Source organism: Zonotrichia albicollis, chromosome 2 (genome assembly GCF_047830755.1).
Source record: "Zonotrichia albicollis isolate bZonAlb1 chromosome 2, bZonAlb1.hap1, whole genome shotgun sequence".
In the NCBI taxonomy this organism is placed as follows: Eukaryota; Metazoa; Chordata; class Aves; order Passeriformes; family Passerellidae; genus Zonotrichia; species Zonotrichia albicollis.
In genome coordinates this window covers 80,521,830-80,541,204 of record NC_133820.1, presented here as the reverse complement: position 1 = coordinate 80,541,204, position 19,375 = coordinate 80,521,830, and the positions used below count along the sequence as shown (strand labels likewise).

General features: G+C 41.9%; 2 protein-coding genes across 3 annotated transcripts; one reads left to right on the top strand and one right to left on the bottom strand.

Annotated features, from left to right (window-relative positions):
- The first annotated feature begins 3,968 nt into the window (after positions 1 to 3,968).
- Positions 3,969 to 10,009, top strand: LOC102072012 (glutamine amidotransferase-like class 1 domain-containing protein 3, mitochondrial). The gene is made up of 4 exons (XM_074535566.1): positions 3,969 to 4,199; positions 6,679 to 6,850; positions 8,610 to 8,814; positions 9,721 to 10,009. The coding sequence occupies exons 1-4, from the start codon at positions 4,092 to 4,094 to the stop codon at positions 9,911 to 9,913; spliced, it is 678 nt and encodes a 225-aa protein (XP_074391667.1). The 5' UTR covers positions 3,969 to 4,091; the 3' UTR covers positions 9,914 to 10,009.
- Positions 10,010 to 10,503: 494 nt separating this feature from the next.
- On the bottom strand, positions 10,504 to 18,647 carry ACOD1 (aconitate decarboxylase 1). 2 transcript variants are annotated; one of them, XM_074535564.1, is made up of 5 exons: positions 18,455 to 18,647; positions 16,484 to 16,645; positions 15,307 to 15,396; positions 13,108 to 13,313; positions 10,504 to 12,540 (listed from the first exon to the last, which is right to left on the bottom strand). In XM_074535564.1, exons 1-5 carry the CDS (start codon positions 18,464 to 18,466, stop codon positions 11,586 to 11,588), a joined length of 1,425 nt encoding a protein of 474 aa, XP_074391665.1. In that variant the 5' UTR covers positions 18,467 to 18,647; the 3' UTR covers positions 10,504 to 11,585. The 2 variants fall into 2 exon arrangements, with proteins under 2 accessions (XP_074391665.1, XP_074391666.1); XM_074535565.1 differs by lacking the exon at positions 15,307 to 15,396.
- Positions 18,648 to 19,375: the final 728 nt, after the last annotated feature.

Below are 19,375 nucleotides of genomic sequence, written 5' to 3'. Positions count from 1 at the left end.
GGACCCTTGTCGCTATAGAGCGCGACACAGCACAAAGTACCACGACTCCATCAGAAGGGTGCAAGAGAGATTTATTATAGCAATGTGTTGCTTTTAAGCTTTTTCAAGATATTTACATTTTACAGACACATTCACTGCCCATTGGTTATAAGAAAGAAACAAAGTTCTCAGTAGGTGACCAAGGAGCCGCGTCATTCTGTGAGCCAGCTAGAGTCTGTATCTTTTAACTTTCTCTCCTTCATCACCTTGCCATGGTGAAAACCTTGGTGTCTTCCTCAGGAGAGATACAGGGCTTTCCTTTATCTCTAGGAGGCCTTTGCTGGCTCACAAGAACAGCACAGAATGTCTTTCATACAAACCTTATCATTTTCTACATCTCCCTGAAAGGAAGTTGTAGGCCAGGGTTGGTCTCTTGCCCCAGGTAATCAGTGACAAGATGAGAGGACATAGTTTTAAGCAGCACCAGGGGAGATTTAGGTTGGACATCAAGAAGAATTTTCTTGACAGAAATGGTATTTGGATATTGGACTGCCCAGAGAGGTGGTGGAGTTACTGTCCCTGAAGGTATTTAAGCAGAGACTGAATACAGCACTGAGGAGGCACTGAGTGCCATGCTCTAGGTGACATGGGGTGTTCAATCAATCTCAGAGGTTTTTTCAACCTCATTGATTCAGTGATTCTCTAAAAGGCACATCAAGTGCCCATCCTCACACCCAGAACCTACTGAGGGGGTGACCTCTGGGCCTGGCCCCAGGATGATGACGTGAGGCCTCACCAAATGGCAGAGAGGCTTTTGCTGTGATAAACCCTGTAACCCTGAGCCTCTTCAGACTGCCCAGAAGTCATGTCTGAAACTTTTCAGGGCTTCAAGCTAAGTCTGTATATCTATCACCCATTTCAGAATGCTTTTTCAAATTGTAACACTTTACATTACAGGAATCATATAGCAGTTTATTCTCTCATCTTTATGGTAATGGTGAGAGCTATCTTGCAGATAAGAACTTCTGTCTTGCAGATGAACTAAGAGAATCTGTGAAGACAGGTTTTTCAGCAGCATCCCTGCAGAAAACACAGCTTTTTCCAGCTCAGTAGAGTTCACAGCTGGCTACGCTGGCATCAGAGTCCAGAGGGCTAAGTTTAGTAGTTGGCATGCAGAGTGAAAACACTGGTGTATGCTACTCACTGGGTAAATAATAACTGTGCTGTGGACTTTTGACTATCAGGAACCAGAAAAACATCCCTGCTCATTTCTTGTGAGCCCCTAAAGAACAATCAGTTCTCTAGTCAGCACTGTGCTAGGCTACATATTCAAACAAAACTGCAGGTGGAAAACCCTGCCTCCTTCATAAAAATGAAGGATAGGCTGCTGAATATCAGTTTCAATAATGCTGGGGGTACTAAAGATGTTCAGAAAAACTTTACTTTTTTAACTTAAAACTTTTAATTTCAGGAACATTTCCTTATCTCACTTCCCTGCTGTCTGATTCTATAGTGTTTATTTTTAAAATCCATGCCATTCAGCACTATACATTAATTTAATGCATGCTTACATAATCAATACATACTTACATTTCCATATCTCATTTTAATTTCATGCATGTTAAAATTGTGTCTGATTTATAAAATCTCTGGGTTTATTTGTTAGAAAATAAAGAGTGCCAGTAATCATGTGTGTTTCATAGCTTGAGTGTGGTAGAGTATACCAGCTCTTATATCTGTTCAAAAAGATATGTGTTTGTTTGGAATATAGCCCTAATTCCTAGTGCTAGAGATTTAGATGTGTAACTCTGGAAGTGCTTTATGAAATGAAGGAAGGCTAATTTATCCCTTCTTTGAAATCAGAATGCAAGGAAGTAAAACGACATAATGAAGGTGCTATAACTGCTCACTAGCCAAACTAGAAATGCAGTACAAACAGGTTCTTAGACCTCACTCAGCATATGCTTGCAGTGTGGATTATTAAATCTTCACTATGTAGATGCTGGAGGGGTTGATTTTTTTTTTAACAGCATTTTTATATCTTACTTCATCACATCCCACAGGAAACTTTTGCAGTGAGGTACTGGTTTGGTTTTCTCACGCAACCTAAGTTATGCTGTGAACACAGAAAATAAACCACTAATATATTTATGAATATATATAAGAGGTGCAACACAGAGAACCTGAAGTACAATAGGACTATCATATCCCAGCCAAGTCTAGGGACAATCCAGGAAAAAGGACCACCTATAACATGAATCTGAGATCCATCTAAAAGACAGGGCCAGAAACAAGACTGGAGATGAGGTTACGGACAATTCAGGTCCAGGATCCATCCAGAAAAGCTAGCCAGTAAATCAGGACAGAAAGGAGCACGGAATTGTAATCCTGAGGGTGCTCACTTCCCTAGCTCTAACATTAATCCTAGCCCTAACAGCAGAGCTTGAGACTACACTCATTTCTCCAAAAATGCATTGAGCTTTGTTGCCTTATATATCAAGAGTTCTATTATCATTATAGTGCAAGGATTCCATATTGCCAGAGTTTCATACCTCCTTGATGTGTCTTGTAGGAAGCTCCTCTAAGCACAGACTCTTCCTGCTCCTTGCAGTAGTCATAACTCCAGATCCCACCAATCCACTCTTCTATACCACTGTTCTTATTGGCTACAGGCACGGCCTGTTAAGATCAGGTCTGCTCCTAATCTTTAGTAATTGGTTCAGCTGCAACTGTTTGGGGGATAAGATTACATTCTATACCACCTTCATGCTGTATCCCCCTACAGAGCTTCAACTCCTTCCAGGCAGAAGACGCAAAGAAGAGCTCCTGCTTAAGCATTAAGATGATTCCAGTAGGATTCCAGCTCTGCAGACTCTCAGTGGAGCTATGCTGTAATGCTCATTCCTAACAGGCAGAGTGTGGGCTGTGGTGTAGGCTGAGCTGAAGCCCTACACCCATTTGGAGTAAGCACTGCCCAGCAGACAGGAGTCTGCCCTTCAGCACAGAATTTCTCTATCCTGGCCCTGCCCTGTTCCAGAATCTCCCTGTCCATCATGCCACACAGACTCTCAACCAATCACTATTTAACTGAATTCATTTTGCTGCAGGAAAAGGCTCTGCTTTCAAATGTTGTTTTTGTTCTGCCCAAACTGCTCACTCTCATGTCCTCTGCAGAAAACCCATACTCCAAATTTTTGGAAGACGCTCTAATTTTTCTACAAGATCCAGCTTTTCAGTCCTCTGGTTCAATAGAAGACTAAGTTTTTATTATTAAACACAAACTTCTTATTATACGAGAGGCAGCTCATGAAAAACGAAGAACCAAGAGCTGAGAGATCTTAGTAAAATTCAATGCAGCTGATCCCTGGTATGGCATTTGTGTGCACAGTCCTAAAGAGGAGACATGGGATGTATTCTTTCCCTTTTGGTTCACTAAAGCACTGCTCTAAGGGAATAAGTGGGAAGAAAGTTTTGTTTGCTAAAATAACTCCGTTTTCCCTGATAAAAGTGGAGCAGCTCCTTAAAACCCGGCATGAGGCTGAAAGAGAAAAAAGGCTTAGGTGGGGTCACTGAAACAAACAGCATCAGTACCCAGCAGTACCGCAGGTCCCTTACCAAATTCCACTTTTTTTCTTTGGCTTTCAAAGTAATTTGGAAGTCGACTTTTATTACACAATTATAGCCCTACGCACAAAGCAAACCCAGCAAACAAAGCCCACCTCACAGGCACCCCCTGAGGCTCAGCGAGGCCCCGGCACATTCGGGACCAGCGACAGGGCTCTGCAGCGCACCGAGGTCACCGTGCGGCACCCGCCCGTCACTGCCCTGCTGCGGGGCGCAGGCTAGGCCAGCCGTGGGGCCGAAAATATGTCTGAGCTCTAAAATATGTTCTCTTTAAAACTACAGACGCGCGCCCTTTGCCTTCCAGACTTCCTCATTTATTTCCCACCCTGCCCCGCCGGCCCGTATGCTGGCGGAAGATGGAGGCGGCGGCGCAGGCGCGGCAGGAGGAGGAGGAGAAAGAGCAGGGACAGGGACGGGGCGGGGACCGTGGTGCCAGGCCCGGGCCCGCCGCCTGGCGCAGCTCCTTGCCGGGCCTGAGGGCGGCTGCCATGGGCAAGCGGGTGGCGCTGGTGCTCGCCGGCTGCGGCGTCTTCGATGGCAGCGAGATTCACGAGGCCTCGGCGGCGCTGGTGCACCTGAGCCGCGGCGGCGCGGAGGTAGCGGGGGCCGGCGGGGTGTGGGGATGTATGTCTGTGTCTGTGTGTCTGTCTGTCGGTGTGTGTGCGTGCGACACAGCAGCCGAGAGTCCCCTCTCCGTGGGACAGGAGCCCCTCTCGGTTTGCGGTGCTCCCTGCGCCGCCCCTGCACCTTACAAAGCATATTCGGCCATAACCTCTCTCTTTATGCTGTCCCCTCCCTCGTTTTATTCATCCCCCTCTGTGAAAAACGCCAGTCACTTGTTTTTAAAATTTTAAAATTTTAATAATAATAAAATGGTTACAAAAATAGCGACATAATTAGAGTAATAATACTTTGGACAATTTGGATTAGGACAGTATGAGACAATAAAAACAAAGAGTTACGAACGTCCGGGTACCTGTTTCTGGGCAAAATAAGCCCGAAAAAGGACACCCACCCGTTAACAGAGGATTAACCCTTAAAAACAACAGCCTATTGCATATTCATACACTTCATACATGATGCATGAATTCCATTCAAACAAAGGATTCTGTCTGGTCAGTGTCAGCTTCTTCTTCTTAATCCTAACGGCGTCTTCAGGCCTGAGCGAGATGGGAAAAAGTTCGCTTCTTCTGATAAGGGTGCAATAAATTATTTTTCTCTGAAAGATTTAGGTGTCTTGTGGCTGCTATCTTGGTGTGAGTCCTTTCTTTAAAAAAAGTATCTTAGTTTCTATTTTAACATCATGTTATTACCTAGAACTATATTTAACACACTACTTAAGAAAATTAGTGCAGCATAACTTTCTAACATAACACATATAATACTCATTTTAATATTTGCAAAAAGCCAGTCATAAAATACGCATTTTTCAAATTTTCAAACCCTCCAAAGGCCTGCTTGGCTCCCTGACAGGAGTTCAGGTTACACAAGCAGCTGGACACAAGACTGAAAAGGGGTCTCATTGATACAAATAAGTTATTATACTAAGAGTCAAAGACAACCCTGCCCAGGTGAGGGCCGTTCCCCTGAGCATGTGTAGAAGTTAACTGGAGATACAAAACTTGTTTGGCCATGACCAACCAATTGTAAAAGAGGGGCTTCACCTGGAGAGTTCTCTGAATTTCCCTGTATAGACAATGGCACAAAAGCTCCAGTGGGTGTGCTTGATTTGTGGAATATCACTGAACACCCAGGTTTGCATGACTCTGAAATAAATGATCAATGTCTCTCTTGATGTGTAATTATTTGCTTGTCACACATCAGGTAATGCATCCAATTTTGTGGGCAACAGTGCCAACTCTTTTCAGTGGTGCCCAGTGACAGGACAAGGAGCAATGGCCATAAACTAAACCACAAGGAATTTCATCTCAACATGAGGAGAAACTTTTTTACATTGAGGGTGGCAGAGCATGGGAACAGGCTGCCCTGGGAGGCTGTGGAGTCTCTGTCTGTGAAAATATCCAAAACCCACCTGGATGCATTATTGTGGAGCCTGTTCTAGGTAACCCTGCCTGGTCAGGGGGCTTGGACTGGGTGATCTCCAGAAATCCCTTCCAACCCTTAGAATTCTTTGATCCTGTGAAGGCAGGAGCAAGGAGAACCTGGAGACCTGTCCCTTCTCCTCTGACCACAGGGAGCTGAGGATGGGTTAAAAGTCTTCATCTTCCTTCTGATTGCTTTTGCAGCCCTCACTGGGGATTACCTGCTTGTTTTCTGCTCGCTGTTTCTGGGCTCTCTTTGGTAAGCTGGGACTTGTCAGAGAAGCCTGGGCCAGGACATAGTGGTGTGCTTTGGTCCCATCTGTGGCTTCAGGTGGCAGAAGCTGGTCACTGTCTGTGTGTAGCTGTGCTCAGGTGTCTGATGGTAACAGCAGCACCCTCGTATTTAGCACAAAATTGTTGTCTCTGAGAAGTCTGCAAAGGAAGCTTCAAAACAGACACAGTGGTGCAACCCCTGTGGTACCCCTGTCATAGGGCTTTGTGTTCTGATGCACTGTCCACCTTTTGTGTCTAACCAAAATCGGTTCTCCTGTGTTTTGGTCTTCCTTTCTGCTGCTGTCTTAGGATAGCTGGTAACTCTTAATGTTTGCTCTAGAAATGCTTGTAAAATTTGTATCTTTAACTTTTTTATGTCACTTTCATCCCATAACAGTTAAGAGCAACCTTTCTTCAAAGTCAGCTGCATGTCCAGTTGGGCTGCTGGTATAAATTGTGGTGTCTTGTTTGTCCTTGGGCTTATCTGCCTTGGCAAAATCAGTAAGCTTGATGTTGGCATAAGAATACTCTCCTGTCAAAATGCTGCAGTAATAGGATGGGAATAATGCCTGTGTTTACCCATCCTAATATATCATATGTTGCTTTAGATATTTAATGTGCTAGATTCATTCTGTGGAATTTTCTTGACTTAGATAAAAGGCTTCAGGGACAAAATCTGTTTTCATTAAATGATCTTTATTGTGACAAATATGTATGAGTTTTGTTTGCATTCACAAAATTGCTTCATCTCTCTTCCTAGGTGAAGATATTTGCCCCCAATATTGAGCAAAGGGATGTAGTCAATCACCTAAAAGGAAGTCCAGCAGAAGAGAAGAGAAATGTGTTAGTTGAAAGTGCCAGGTTGGCAAGAGGAAACATTCAGGATTTGGCTGAACTGAAAGCTAGTGAATTTGATGCTGTCATTTTCCCTGGTAGGTATCACAAAATACTCTTTGTTGAAAGGCCCACAAAGATCATTGAGTCCAACTCTTAAGTGAATGGCCCACACAGGGGTTGAGCCCACAACCTTGGTGTTATTAGCACCATGCTCTGACCAGCTGAGCTCATCTTTCAAAAGAAAATTGTGATTTTTTAACTCAGTATATTTATTGATGCATAGTTCACTTAAGTTAAAATGCCAGAGTGTTCTCTTAGTATTAAGTTATGCATCCCACCATTTCTTCTTACTGAATATTGTGAAAACTTCACTACTTATGTATTGACAAGAACCCTGACTAGAGTACAAAAATAGGGTCAGAACTCAGTTACATGGCAATGCCTTAATTTCAGGGCCTCTGAAAATGTTGGCAGATGATATTCCATGTCAGATGGATGTACATTCTGTTTTAATTATGTATCCACTCAGCTGCTGATCGAGTTGTACTAAACATGTTTATGGATAATTTTTCATTTAGAGACCACAAAATTTCATTCCAGACAGAGGTAATTGTAATCATTTTTAGAAATGAAGAAGCTGGAGCATCATGAGGAAATCATGACTTGCTGAAGATCTGTTTCCAGAATATTCATAGTGCTGTTAAATACTGCCTTCATGATTGGGCCTGTTAATTTTGAAGTTTTCACACTGCTGTAAGGCCAGCAGAGGGAGCGTGTGTATAACGCAGAGAAACAATTCTGCCTGCACTGTGAATAGTTGATGTCAGGGCTGATCAGGAACGAGTAGAGGCTCACAGATGTTTTCCACATTAATTTCATGCTGTTGTAACCCAGGCCCGGGGGGATTGCTGTAATAACTGTTAGAGGGACATAAACCCTATTTAGTTTGAAAATTAAAATCTTACCTCAGAGATTTCAGATAACACTTGAAAGTGAGCAAACCGGGAAGGGAAAAATATTAAAAATGCAAAGCTTCTTGATGTCTGCCCAAGTACTTCTGGAAATTTCCTTATGCTTATTGGAGAAAAGTTGATGCTGTGCACATTCCATGTGGAATAACCTTACTTTGAGTATTCTGATGGTTATAAATCCAGCAGACAAAGGAGCTGTAAAATACAATCTGCTTATGCAATTAAATGATGATTAAATGTATCTAAAGGATTGTTTAAACTAATTTATAGAAAGGCAAATCAGCACTATTTTTAATAGGAAATTATGTTATCATTTACAAGTTTTTTTGTCTTAGAATACCATATGTTATAATGTCTATTTTATGTAAAATCCCTAATGGTTTTTTTATTGTGTTAATGGCTTTTTTAAGTTGAAAAGTAGTTCTAGGGAAGAAGAAAAGCTCTTCTATAATTGCTTAAGCATAAAAATAAAACTTGAGAGTTAATTACTACAGAGGGTCAAATCACTGTTTGCATTACTTCCATACTTGTGCTTTTAACTAGTAGTGGTGTTCTGGTGCCTCTTCTTTATTGAGTGCAGGAGAATGTGAGGTTTCCTCTTTGTCTAGTTGTTACTTTTTGAAACAAGGTTAAGCTTTCTGGCCTGTATATGACCTACGTGGTATAACAAAGTGCAGAGTTAAACTTTTAACATTGTAAACCCATTGTTTACAGGTTACAGTGACATTGTAAGGCTTTCAGTACAGTTACTTAACAGTCCCACTGATACCAAGATTATGTTGTAAAAAAGAGCTTCTGTTTGGTGTGTGCTATTATCAAATTTAATAGCTTTTAGCAGTGCCTTATATTTGAGCTTTTTGGTTTTGGTTTGTTTCTTTCTTAGGTGGTTTTGGTGTAGCAAAGAATCTGTGTTCCTGGGCTGTAGATGGCAAGAACTGTACTGTCAATGAGCACGTGAGCTCCACACTCCAGGCCTTCCACAGTGCTAAAAAGCCCATTGGTTTGTGCTGCATATCACCAGTTCTGGCAGCCAAAGTCTTTCCTGGCTGTGAGGTTACGGTTGGTCAGGATAAAAACGTAGATGGAAGGTAAGAAGGAAATGGATGGAGATGATTTACATTGGAATTAAGATTAGGAAATTGATAGGCTTCTGAGCAAAAGTTTCTTAGTTACTTTTAAGAAAAATTAGTGACAGTTTTCAGTCACAGTGTCACAGTATAATAGTATAGAATAATAGTAGTAGGCACAGAACTCTCAGGGCAGACAGAGTGAATCCATGAGGTCAAGTGACTTGTGGTGCTACAAGCAGGTATACACTGATCTGAGATACCATAGAATTGTTTAGGTTGGAAAAGTCCTCTAGGATGGGTGAGTCCAACTGCTAAATCAGTGATTTTTAATAAAGTTTTTCTGGTGGTAGTGGTTTGGGGCCACTTTAGGGGAGGGAGATGAGAACAGGGCCTGGCAGAAACTGCTTGAAGCAGTACTGCTTCAAGAACTGTCAACTCCAAATAAAACTTCTGAATTAAATTTATCAGCAGCCATAGTGGGAGATTCTGTTCAGAACAGATTGCATTTGTTTCTTCCTTACCAGAAGGGGAAAAAAAAAAATCAAAATCTCTGGAGATCCCAGAGGAACACCTTGCATGGAGGTGTTGGAAAAGTTTGCAAGTTCAGCTGGCTTCTCTCAACCTTTTGAAGATCAGTTATGGCTGCACTTGGTATCATCTTCCAAACTTATGGAAAGATTATTAAAAAGTATTGTACCTTCTGACATATTGTGTCTCCATATTTCAGACCTTGTTTTCAAAGGTATTAGATCACTTGATATGTCCATAGGAGATAGGAAAATCTGATAGTAGCAGCCTCTAACTCCCTTATCATCAGTTAAAGACTCCCGTAGGTATTATTGTAGTTCTCTCATTCAAGTTATGTGTGCAGAATTTTATGGCTGTATCATTCCTTTATGTTAATTAAAGTCTTTTTATTTACAGATTTCCTGATGCTGAAACGGCATCTGCTATAGCAGAGCTTGGATGTAAGCACATTTGCAAAAATGTAAATGAATCCCATGTGGATAAAGCCAATAAAATAGTTACTACCTGTGCTTTCATGTGCAAAGCTCCTCTGCATGAAATCTTTGACGGAATTGGAACAATGGTACAAGAAGTCCTGAAGCTTGCCTGACTAGGAGTGTACAGACTTCTCCAAGGAAATCAGTGTAGCTAAGCATAAGCATTTAGCTTCCTTAGACTGAGTTAATAAAATAATGCAACTGCTAAACTTCACAGTTCCTGGTTTGTTTGGTGTGGTGGGGTGTTTTTTAATGTTTAATACATCAGATGGTTACTGCTGAATTTAACCTGTTTATTTTTCTTTTAAAATAGAAACCGTGTATTGAAGGTGATGGGAGGAGTTCCTTTGTTTTTGTTTTGTGTTTTTTTTTAAATGAATCCAAATGTATTCAGCTGCAATAGCAATTGCAATGTACCCAGCTGCAATTACAAGTGAAGTAGCTGTAAATGAGTCTGTTTACCATAAGTATAGGTGAATAATTAAATTCTGATTTCTAATCAGAGGAGAATAATAAAAGAATGTGGTTATTTGGGTTCTTTTTTCCCCTTGCAAGTGTCTTTAAGCAAGTATTACTGATGGACTTCCAAAATTTTTGCAGAGCCCCTAGGTAAACCAACTTTATAAACCAAGATGCAGCACAAATGAATGCATTGCATGTGCAAAATACACAAGTTTTGCACCAATAAATGAAGTAATTTCCGATTTATTTAGTAAAATTAATGAGATTTATTTTTAAGTTTTTTTTCTTGCATACATTTTTTATTGTCCTGAGGAAGACAATTTTATATGTATTAGAAACCATGCTTTGATCTTCTAAATGTGAAGAAAGGGTTGGCAGCTTCTCTTAGACGCTCAGTCTGGCAAGGCTTTGTACTCCTGGAGGAACAAAAAATTCCCGGAATTCATGGTCTGGGTTCACTGTGGACACTGAGTTGTCTCTGGTAAGAAGTGCTCTGGTGCTCACAGGTCTGTCACTCCTGCCCAGTGTGGCGCAGCCCACACTCTGCTGGGCCTCAAGTAACCTACCTGACATCACCTGCTCAGTGTCTCGTGTGACTGGGGCAGGAATGAAACAGGAACAGACCTGTACCACAGAGCAGCCAGCAGGTGGAACTGGGCAAGAATGCCTTTATGGTGAGGAGTGTGGCGCTGTCCCTCGTGCTCAGCACTCCTGTGATCAGGCTGGGCCCAGGCCTTTGCTGCCTCAGTGCCAGAGCAATGGCTACAGTGACACATGACATGCTGCAGAGTAGGGAGTGCTACCCCTCCCTACATCTGCTGGATTTATTTTAGCACAAATGTCAACGCTCAGCCATAACAGATTCCCTCTTCAAGGAGCTTGTAGAGATAAATCTACAGAAATAATTATGAAAAGGTTTTCATTCTCTGTACTTCTAACCATGATGATTTTCACAGACACAGGACTTCCCTACTCTTCCAGAGTTTGGATTTCCTGTTGGAGTTATTTAGGAGAAGCAGAACACGGATTTTTGGCAGAGGAGCAGGGAGATTTTTGTGCTGTGAGCAAGCAGTGAGTGCTCTGCCTCTAGAGGTACAAAGATAGCTGGGGTCAGCTGTGCCAACAGAGGATCTTCTGTTTAGCCTGGCTAAGCTGGGCACGTAAACACCAAATTATTTACCTAATCAAAACCCACAGCATTGAACTGAATATGGTTCTTGTGTTACAGGAGTCTTATTTAAAAGTGCTTGAGTCACTAAGCAAGAGTTTGTCCTGGATTTTGCATTGACTTTGTGAAGAGCACGTAGCTGTTGGCTGGAACACTCAAAGGAAGCGCAGCTTCTCTGGAAGTGCTCTAGCAGACTGTCCTGATAGAAATGTACTTAATACAGAACAGTCCTCTACTTTTTCCAGGTTGTACACAGTCTCTATAATGCCTTCCATGGCTTCTGTGGGCAGGATGTTGAGCACATTGGATTGAAACTTTTTCTCCAAGTCTTCCTTTTCCAGAGGTTTCCTCCAGTGCCCGTAGAAGGTAGTGCAGCGGTCGCTGATGGTGCTGCCGCCCCGAAGCGTGACGCTCACTTGGCAGTACAGGCTGTCAAAGCTGGGTGTGTTGTCAGGGGGGTGCTCCAGCTGTGTTTTGCAGAGGAGCTCTCTCAAGGCCGGCCGCTGAATGTTCTCACTGCTGAAGGACTGGACTGACATGCTGCCATCCAGCAAAGCCGAACACGCAACAAACTGGAAGGAGTGTCGTGCTTCGTGCTCTGAGGCTGGGCTGGGTCTGTTCACGTATTTGACCTCAGGGACTTTGAGAATGACTTTCTCGATTTTATCAATGGGGAGCAGGCTCTCACTGCTCTCCACGAGCTTCCTCCTGACAGAAGATGCTGCATCAGCCACCCAGTGTGTTGCGAGATGAGCAGGAAAGCGTTTGATGGCCACATCTTGCTGGTCCAAGAGCCATGGGTAGGACTGCAAGGTTGGCAGAGTCTGTGGGTTGTAATCTGTATAGAAGGCACCCATCCCTGACTCCATGTCCAAGATCTGTTTGTTTCCTTGAAGGCCCTGTAAAGCTAAGCAAGCTGCTTCCAGTCCATTCTTGGCAGCATTCCCAATATGGAGGGGTTTTATTTGGGTTGCTGCATTAGCCAGTGGGGCACCTGCATAGGAGGCAGCAATAGCCAAGGCATTTTTACATTCCAGCTGGTCAAGAGCTAGCAGTTTAGCACAAGCTGCTGCGCTCCCCATCGTACCAACCACAGCCGGAGGGTGAAACCTGAAAAACAAAAGTATCTTCATTTCCAGATCTCAAAAACTCACCCAAATTCACTATCTACAAAAGCATTTCATTCATTGCCATGGAAAATGGATTGGACCATAAAGAAACATACATTCAGCATTCACATGTGGGCCTAACTGAGAGTTATCACATTTCCCCAGGAAAAAGTAAAACTGGAATAGTGCTGCTTACATTAAGTCCTTCCCAGAAAGCGATGGAAACATTAGTGCTGCTCATAGTTTAAAGCAAATTTATAGTCAAATATAAAGTTATATTTATTATTATTTAAATTTATATATTATTCTAAATCTATAAAAATTCAAACTAGGGAGATCATTGCCTCATTCTGAATTAATCAATGCTTTAAAAAAAAAATCTATTAGCTACAGAGTTAGGAATCAAATGTATTTATGTGTAAGATGAGCCTTCCCAAAATTTCCAACAAACAGCTTAGGAAATATGAATAACTGTGCCACCTGTATATTAACTGACATTTAATTATGTATATTAGCACTGATAAAAAACACCTCCACTCCATTTTCTACTTTAACCATTTCTATGTACCTTCTTGGGATATTCCTGGCTTCTCTGGAGAAGTGCAGCAACCTGCCTTGCACTTCGATTCCCACATTGAAAGCTAAGAGCAGATCAAGACCTGAGATGTTTTTCTTCTGAGGGAAGGCTTCTGAGAGTGCAATCAATGCAGGGAGCACAGCCCCAGATGGATGTGTGGCTGGATGCCAGGTGTCATCAAAATCCATTGAATGCACCTAGTGGAAAGAGAAGCATTTGTATGTTAGAAATAAACTCTGACTTTGCAAGGTTGCCTCAGTCAAATGAAACTACTGCAACTGGTATTAAAAAGTGCCAGAGAACTAGATCTTTCTTAGAAAGCAAAAATTTCAAAAGTCTTTTAAAGAGCTTTACTCCCAACATGGCTGTCTGAGAAGTGGCAATGCAGCAGAGATCTTTCCTCAGAGGAGAATAATTCTAATTCAGCTTGTACCAGCCTGAAACTGATGTGACAGTGATTCCTTTTTTCTGCAGTTTCTGCTTTCATTAGACTGGTATAATTAAAGCAGTTGTTCTAGGTCCACCATGTGAACAATGAATTTTCTCTTTCCCCAAAACATAATGAAATATAAACACAATGAAATTCCTTCTCCGGTGCTAGAACTGATGCTGCCATTAGGACTCACACCATAAAACTGTAGCAGCTAAATACTGCTAAATGGAATTTATATCATCAGAACTATTTTTTCTGCTGGAACCATCTACTGTAAAGAGGCACAAGCCTGAAAATGTACAGGAGGCTTTATTTTGTGAATTTTAAGCACACTGAAACAAGACCTGCCACACAAGAAACCAGATTTCCTGGAGTTGCTGGGAGTAGGAGAAAACTACAGTGTGAATATGGAATGAGCTGCTTGGCTCAAGAGAGTATCCCAAGAGGTGCCTTCTCTTTCTCATGCCCAGAGCCCAGCTGCTCAGGAAGGTTTTAGGTGTTCCCAGCACAGCATATGGCTGCTGATCTGGCAGCAGATTGTCCCCAAAAGTGCAGTCGGTGTCTGTAATGCACAGCTTGTCACACACATTCCTTCCTCCTGTGAAGTTTTGAGAACCCCCAAATACCTGAGAGCATCAGGGACAGCATTTTTTTATTTAGCATACTAAAACACCTCAAAAACCTGAACTCTCACATCTGTTCACCCTCAGAGCAAACTGGGAAGGTGGTCAGGCTCCCCAACAGTCAGGTTTTGCCCTGTTATGCTGTGATTCTGCATTTTTGAGGACTGTTTCTAAACAGATAGAAGAAAACACGTCTGCCTTGAAAACCTTTGATGCCATTTGGGAAGATGCCCTGCAGTGCAGGGTAAGGGAAGTTGTGGCCAATACCCTGTAAGCTGTGTTTCTGGTGTCTTCACTAAGTGCTTAAACTGACCTGTGACCAAGATATAAACTGATCATATATATGCTAACAGCCACATCTGAATATCTAAGGGCTGCTAGGAGCTGAGCAGTACCAGATCTCATTTCCAAGGTAATTTTCTCTACATTGGAAATGAGCTGTTAAATTGGACCTCTGATATTGTTGTCACATGAATTTAAATAGGCTTAATATTACTATTTCCTTGGTTGGTCACCTTTCCTAGTTTTGCATAATTGCCAAATTTTTCTACCCCACCTCTTGTGCATCTTTCAATTTCAAACAGTTTCAGCCTCAATCTGAATTTAAACAAATGTCTGGGGAGTCAGTTATTGCTTTAATGACAAAGTGCATGTCCAAAATATATCACTGGCTTTTGGAAACTGTGTAACTGAGGATTAAGTTGCCTTGTGACATTATGTCTGTGTGTATCTATATGTGCATCTGTGTTTTTCTGTAACTGTACTTTGCCAGTTGGCAAGAAATTCGGATCTAGCTCAGTGAAATGAGCTAGAGGGTGCGTTTTTAAGCAGCTACAGCAAGGTTGTAGCCTTGCTACAAGATTGCCAGGTTGTAAGATGTAGAGTTCTGACACTTGACAACAGCCCCAGGTCCCATATTAAATGTAAGGGATGCTGTTGAGTTGGATCATACATATATTATACCTTAAGTTTAGACTCACTGGAAGGAAGTTAAAGTACATTAGGAGAATAATATAGAAAAGTTTTGTAGTAGGCTTCAGAATAAGCTATGATTTTTGGGACATTCTGTTCTCTATAGAGCAAGAATGGCATCAATTTGTATGATTTCAGAGCAAATAAAAGAGCATCCCTTACAGCCACTCCATTCACAAAAGCTGCATACAGAGGAGGCAGTCGGAAATCCAAGTGGCCCCAGATGGTACTGGATAAATCTGAGCTGTAGATCTGAAACAAATTGACATAAATTAATTCCAAGTCCTGAACCTAAGGATAAATGTGCATTGTATCTCTGATGTAACTGAGAGCAGACCATGTCCTCTGGGGACCTAACTGCTCCCTTTTATGAGAAAAATACTGTTCTTTCAGAAAGTCTGAAAAGGAAGTCAGTTTCCTGTTGGCTTATGTCCTATTCCACCCAAACAGAGCCTGGGGGATCCAACACCACCCACCTGGCACTCAGTACCTTCACACAACCTCTGGCCACTGAATGCCCCTTCTCACCACCCATTGACAGCATCACAGTATCAGCTGGGCTGGAAAAAACCTCTGAGATCATCAAGTCCAACCTAAATGATATGGGACTGTCATCATCTTGTTGGAGAAGATGTCTCATTAAAGGGTTTTGTTTTCTGTGTGTTAGTAAGAGCCTGAGTAAATGATAGATGGCCACCTGGTGCTGCAAACTCAATAAAAGGGCATAAATTACCCTGGTTTGGAAGGGGGAATTCTCTGTGGGAAGAGACTAACTGGCACACAGAGCTCTGGTTCACAACTCCACCCAGGCAGGTCCGAATGATAAAACAGGGGGCTGAACTCCTCATTGATGCACTCCTGTGCTGGGAAGGCTTCTTTCCAGGGTCAATTTCTCTGCTAGTTTGAGGAGAGCAAGACTGGAGGAGAAGCATGGCTAATGCACCTCAGACCATTGTGTTTTATGGACTGCAAGTAACCCACTCCTAACTCCCCATCTCATTAACAGTTCCTTGTTTTGAAGGGCTGGTGATAAGTGATGCTTACTTTGTTGGTGTTTTTAATAAGATGTCATAGGTGAAAGAAAGGAAGGGGTTCTCAGTTGACTGTGTTTGTAAGGGGGATCTTAGCACATAGACTGATACACAGACTTTTGCCCATCCAGAGTGGAAAGTAATTTGAGCACTGAAGTTTCACTGTCTCCAGTGGGAAGAACACAATTTCTCTTTTTCCATCCATGAAAGAATTTCACCATGGCAAAATTTCCTTTTCATTGCCCAAGTTTTCCCTTGCTTTCTTAAAGCTAAACCTTAGGGTGTGCCATGAATGCCAGACAGCTTACCTTGCTGTACTGTGCCACTTTGTGGAAGACCTCAGTGCTGGTACCCAGAAGCCCCACTCCAAGAGTATCCAGAATCATTCGCTTACTTCTCTGAATTACTTCATCTGTCAACTGATTTGCATTCAAACCATGAATCACCTTGGCAAAATTTCCTGTAACTGTCTGGGAAGGGAAGAAATAAAGAAAAAGAAGAAGTAGATATTTCTCTATATTTAAAGTAAACACTCTATTTTCTTTCCTCTTTTTTTTTTTCTTTCCTCTTTTTTTATCCTTTCAGTGTTTGGGCTATTGTCTAGCACACTGGCCATTTCTGCCCCTGCTTACATGAATTGCATCAGCAAAGCCAAGGTTTGAATTCTTCCTCTTTTTATTCCGAGAAATGCCACTTATTTATAATTTACTTATGCTTTCATCATTATCCTTTTCTGGTGTCTATTTCTTCTGCTTCTCCCCGAGCCCTTGAGAGTATGCACTGCAGGTGCTATAACTATGCAAGATTATCATCTCTATCTCATCCTCATCTCATCTCCATCTCTAATGACTATTCACACACACACATCCTCCAAATAGAAATAAAAACATCTGTCTTTCCCGTGGCACCTACTTGTTGGTATTGAAATCAGTGGGAGAGTAGCATTTCCACCCAGTGCACCCACTACCACACAAGAAGGCAAGATTTAATCTCCCTGACTGGCAGCCTTACTATCCCAAATCTTGCTGAGCTTGGAGCTCAGTAGGAGGCAGGAGTTGGCAGCCCTACCTTGCACATACTGCTCATAGCTCCCAGCTCCCATTGAATTCACTCTCAGCTGGAGTCCCAGCTTTTCTCCAAGACAAGGTCTTCCCTCTTTGAAAATCAGTGGCTCCTTGTTCCTGGATCCTACTGATCTGGAAATTATATATATTTATTTTGCTCTCCTATTGAGCAATGACCCATGATGCAAATTCAACCTGCTTCTTGGCTGTGAGCTGCTGTTAGTATCTGTTTCAGAAAATTATCTCAAACTTCCCTTCCTGGACCATTAGAAACGTCCCACTTCCTGGATCATTAGAAATAATATGTAAAGGTACACATTATTTACAACCTAAAAAAGAAACAATTTCTTTTTTATACTGGCAGTAGTGAATATTTATCTTCTCTCTCTTTGGAAATGATCTCCTTTCATTTCCCCTCTTCATTGCCCTTCCTTTACTCCCCTGTACATATCCACACAGAGTGTTGGTGTTGCCTTTTGGCCTTCATTTAGCTGAGGTAAACAAACCAAACTCTGCTGTTGTCTCCTTTGCAATATGGACTCACCCCTAGCATGCTCATTTATTTTCATTGCGCTGTTCACACTGCATTCCTCTTTCTCTAGCAATGATGACCTGCCATAGACATATTTTATGAAAAATCTTTTTGATAGGATCTTTTCTCCTGAGAAGCTGAGAAACTTCAGAAATGAAATGTAAACAATAATTATCTGCTGCTGTAGAATGCAACAGGTGCATCTTTGATTGGTCTTATGTGGTTCTTTTTAATTAATGGTCAGTCACAGTCCAGCTGTCTCAGACTCTCTGGTCAGTCACAAGATTTTATTATCATTCTATTCCTTTCTTTTGCTAGCTTTCTGATGTCTTTTTTCTCTTTTCTCTTAGTATAATTTTAGTACACAATTTTCTTTTAACATAATATATATCATAAAATAATAAATCAGCCTTCTGAAACATAGAGTCAAGATTCTCATCTCTTCCTTTGTCCTGGGACTGCTGCAAACATCACCACAGTGATCAGAATTGTACCCACCATTACAAACAAGTTCTCACTCACACTTGCAGTGAAGCATTAAGATTGTCCCAAGGGAGAATTACAAGCAGTTTAAAGCAGGTGGACCCCATATCCCATGGTGTGGTGGTCACCAACTGCAGCATTTGAAGTGAGGATACGAAAGCTTAAATAGAGAATTACAGTGCAAGGAAACAAGACAGTACCTTTGCCCACATCCTGCAGGGGTGATGCACGTCCCAGAGAGATGCAGCAAATGAATGGTGGCCAGTGAGCAGGGGAACTCTCTCACTATTTATGTGCGCCTGCCTTAGGTGGGGGAAGGAATATTAGGCCTTTCCACTTCTGCATCTTGTCCTATTTCCTCTTCTGCCTATAAATGTTCTTTTTTGTTTCACTTTCAACTTTCCTCTGACTAATTGCACTACAAACCTCTGGGACACATGTGATAGGACTTAGCCAGTCATGTTTACATATTGTGTAAGTTAATACATGTAATACTTCATTACCAGATAGGAGCTGATTCATCTGGCAGCATGGAGAGCTGTGTGGAACCACAGTAATACATGGCTGGAAAAGTCCAGTACTAGACTAGAGGATGGCAAAGGCTGCTTTATTTTAAACAACCTGTTGTTTATTTGTTTTGGTTTTTTTTTTTTCTTCTTTTGCTATATGTCTCCTCTCTAACACATACAATTCAGACTTGGGAAATGCGTGCCATAAGAATTTCAGACCATAAATTGGATTAAGACAGTTCTTGGCTCTTAGCAGTGTTTTAACAGCATGAATCACTGTGTGTTAGCAATAGATAGTGAGTGAGAAATCCCTGCCTAGCCCATCAGGAAGGGAGCAGACTCCACAGGAGCATGACTAGAGGCCACTGAATAATTCTGAAGTAAATAAGTAACCATGTCTGAAGTATGGAAATCGCCTGGGTTAGGGAACAAAGCATCAAAATCTCAGAATTGCAGCCTTGCACTTACATGATAAATGCTGCCTAAAACAGTCTATGAACCTCAGCCCTTTACTGAGAATAGCTCCAAATAATTTTGTAAAGCCTTATCTAACTCCTGAGTGCTTCCAGGTAGATAACAACATGAGTCTAGAGGTAAAGCTAAACATCAATT

Bases quoted from the DNA above. Each gene is read 5' to 3' on its own strand.
- LOC102072012 (XM_074535566.1), top strand. From the start codon at position 4,092: ATGGGCAAGCGGGTGGCGCTGGTGCTCGCCGGCTGCGGCGTCTTCGAT. The intron at 4,200-6,678 runs GTAGCGGGGGCC...CTCTCTTCCTAG, and splicing joins TGAGCCGCGGCGGCGCGGAG to GTGAAGATATTTGCCCCCAA. The intron at 8,815-9,720 runs GTAAGAAGGAAA...TTTTATTTACAG, and splicing joins GATAAAAACGTAGATGGAAG to ATTTCCTGATGCTGAAACGG.
- ACOD1 (XM_074535564.1), bottom strand. The intron at 15,397-16,483 runs GTAAGCTGTCTG...AATTTGTTTCAG, and splicing joins AAGTGGCACAGTACAGCAAG to ATCTACAGCTCAGATTTATC. The intron at 13,314-15,306 runs GTAAGGGATGCT...TCTTTCCACTAG, and splicing joins CTTTTGTGAATGGAGTGGCT to GTGCATTCAATGGATTTTGA.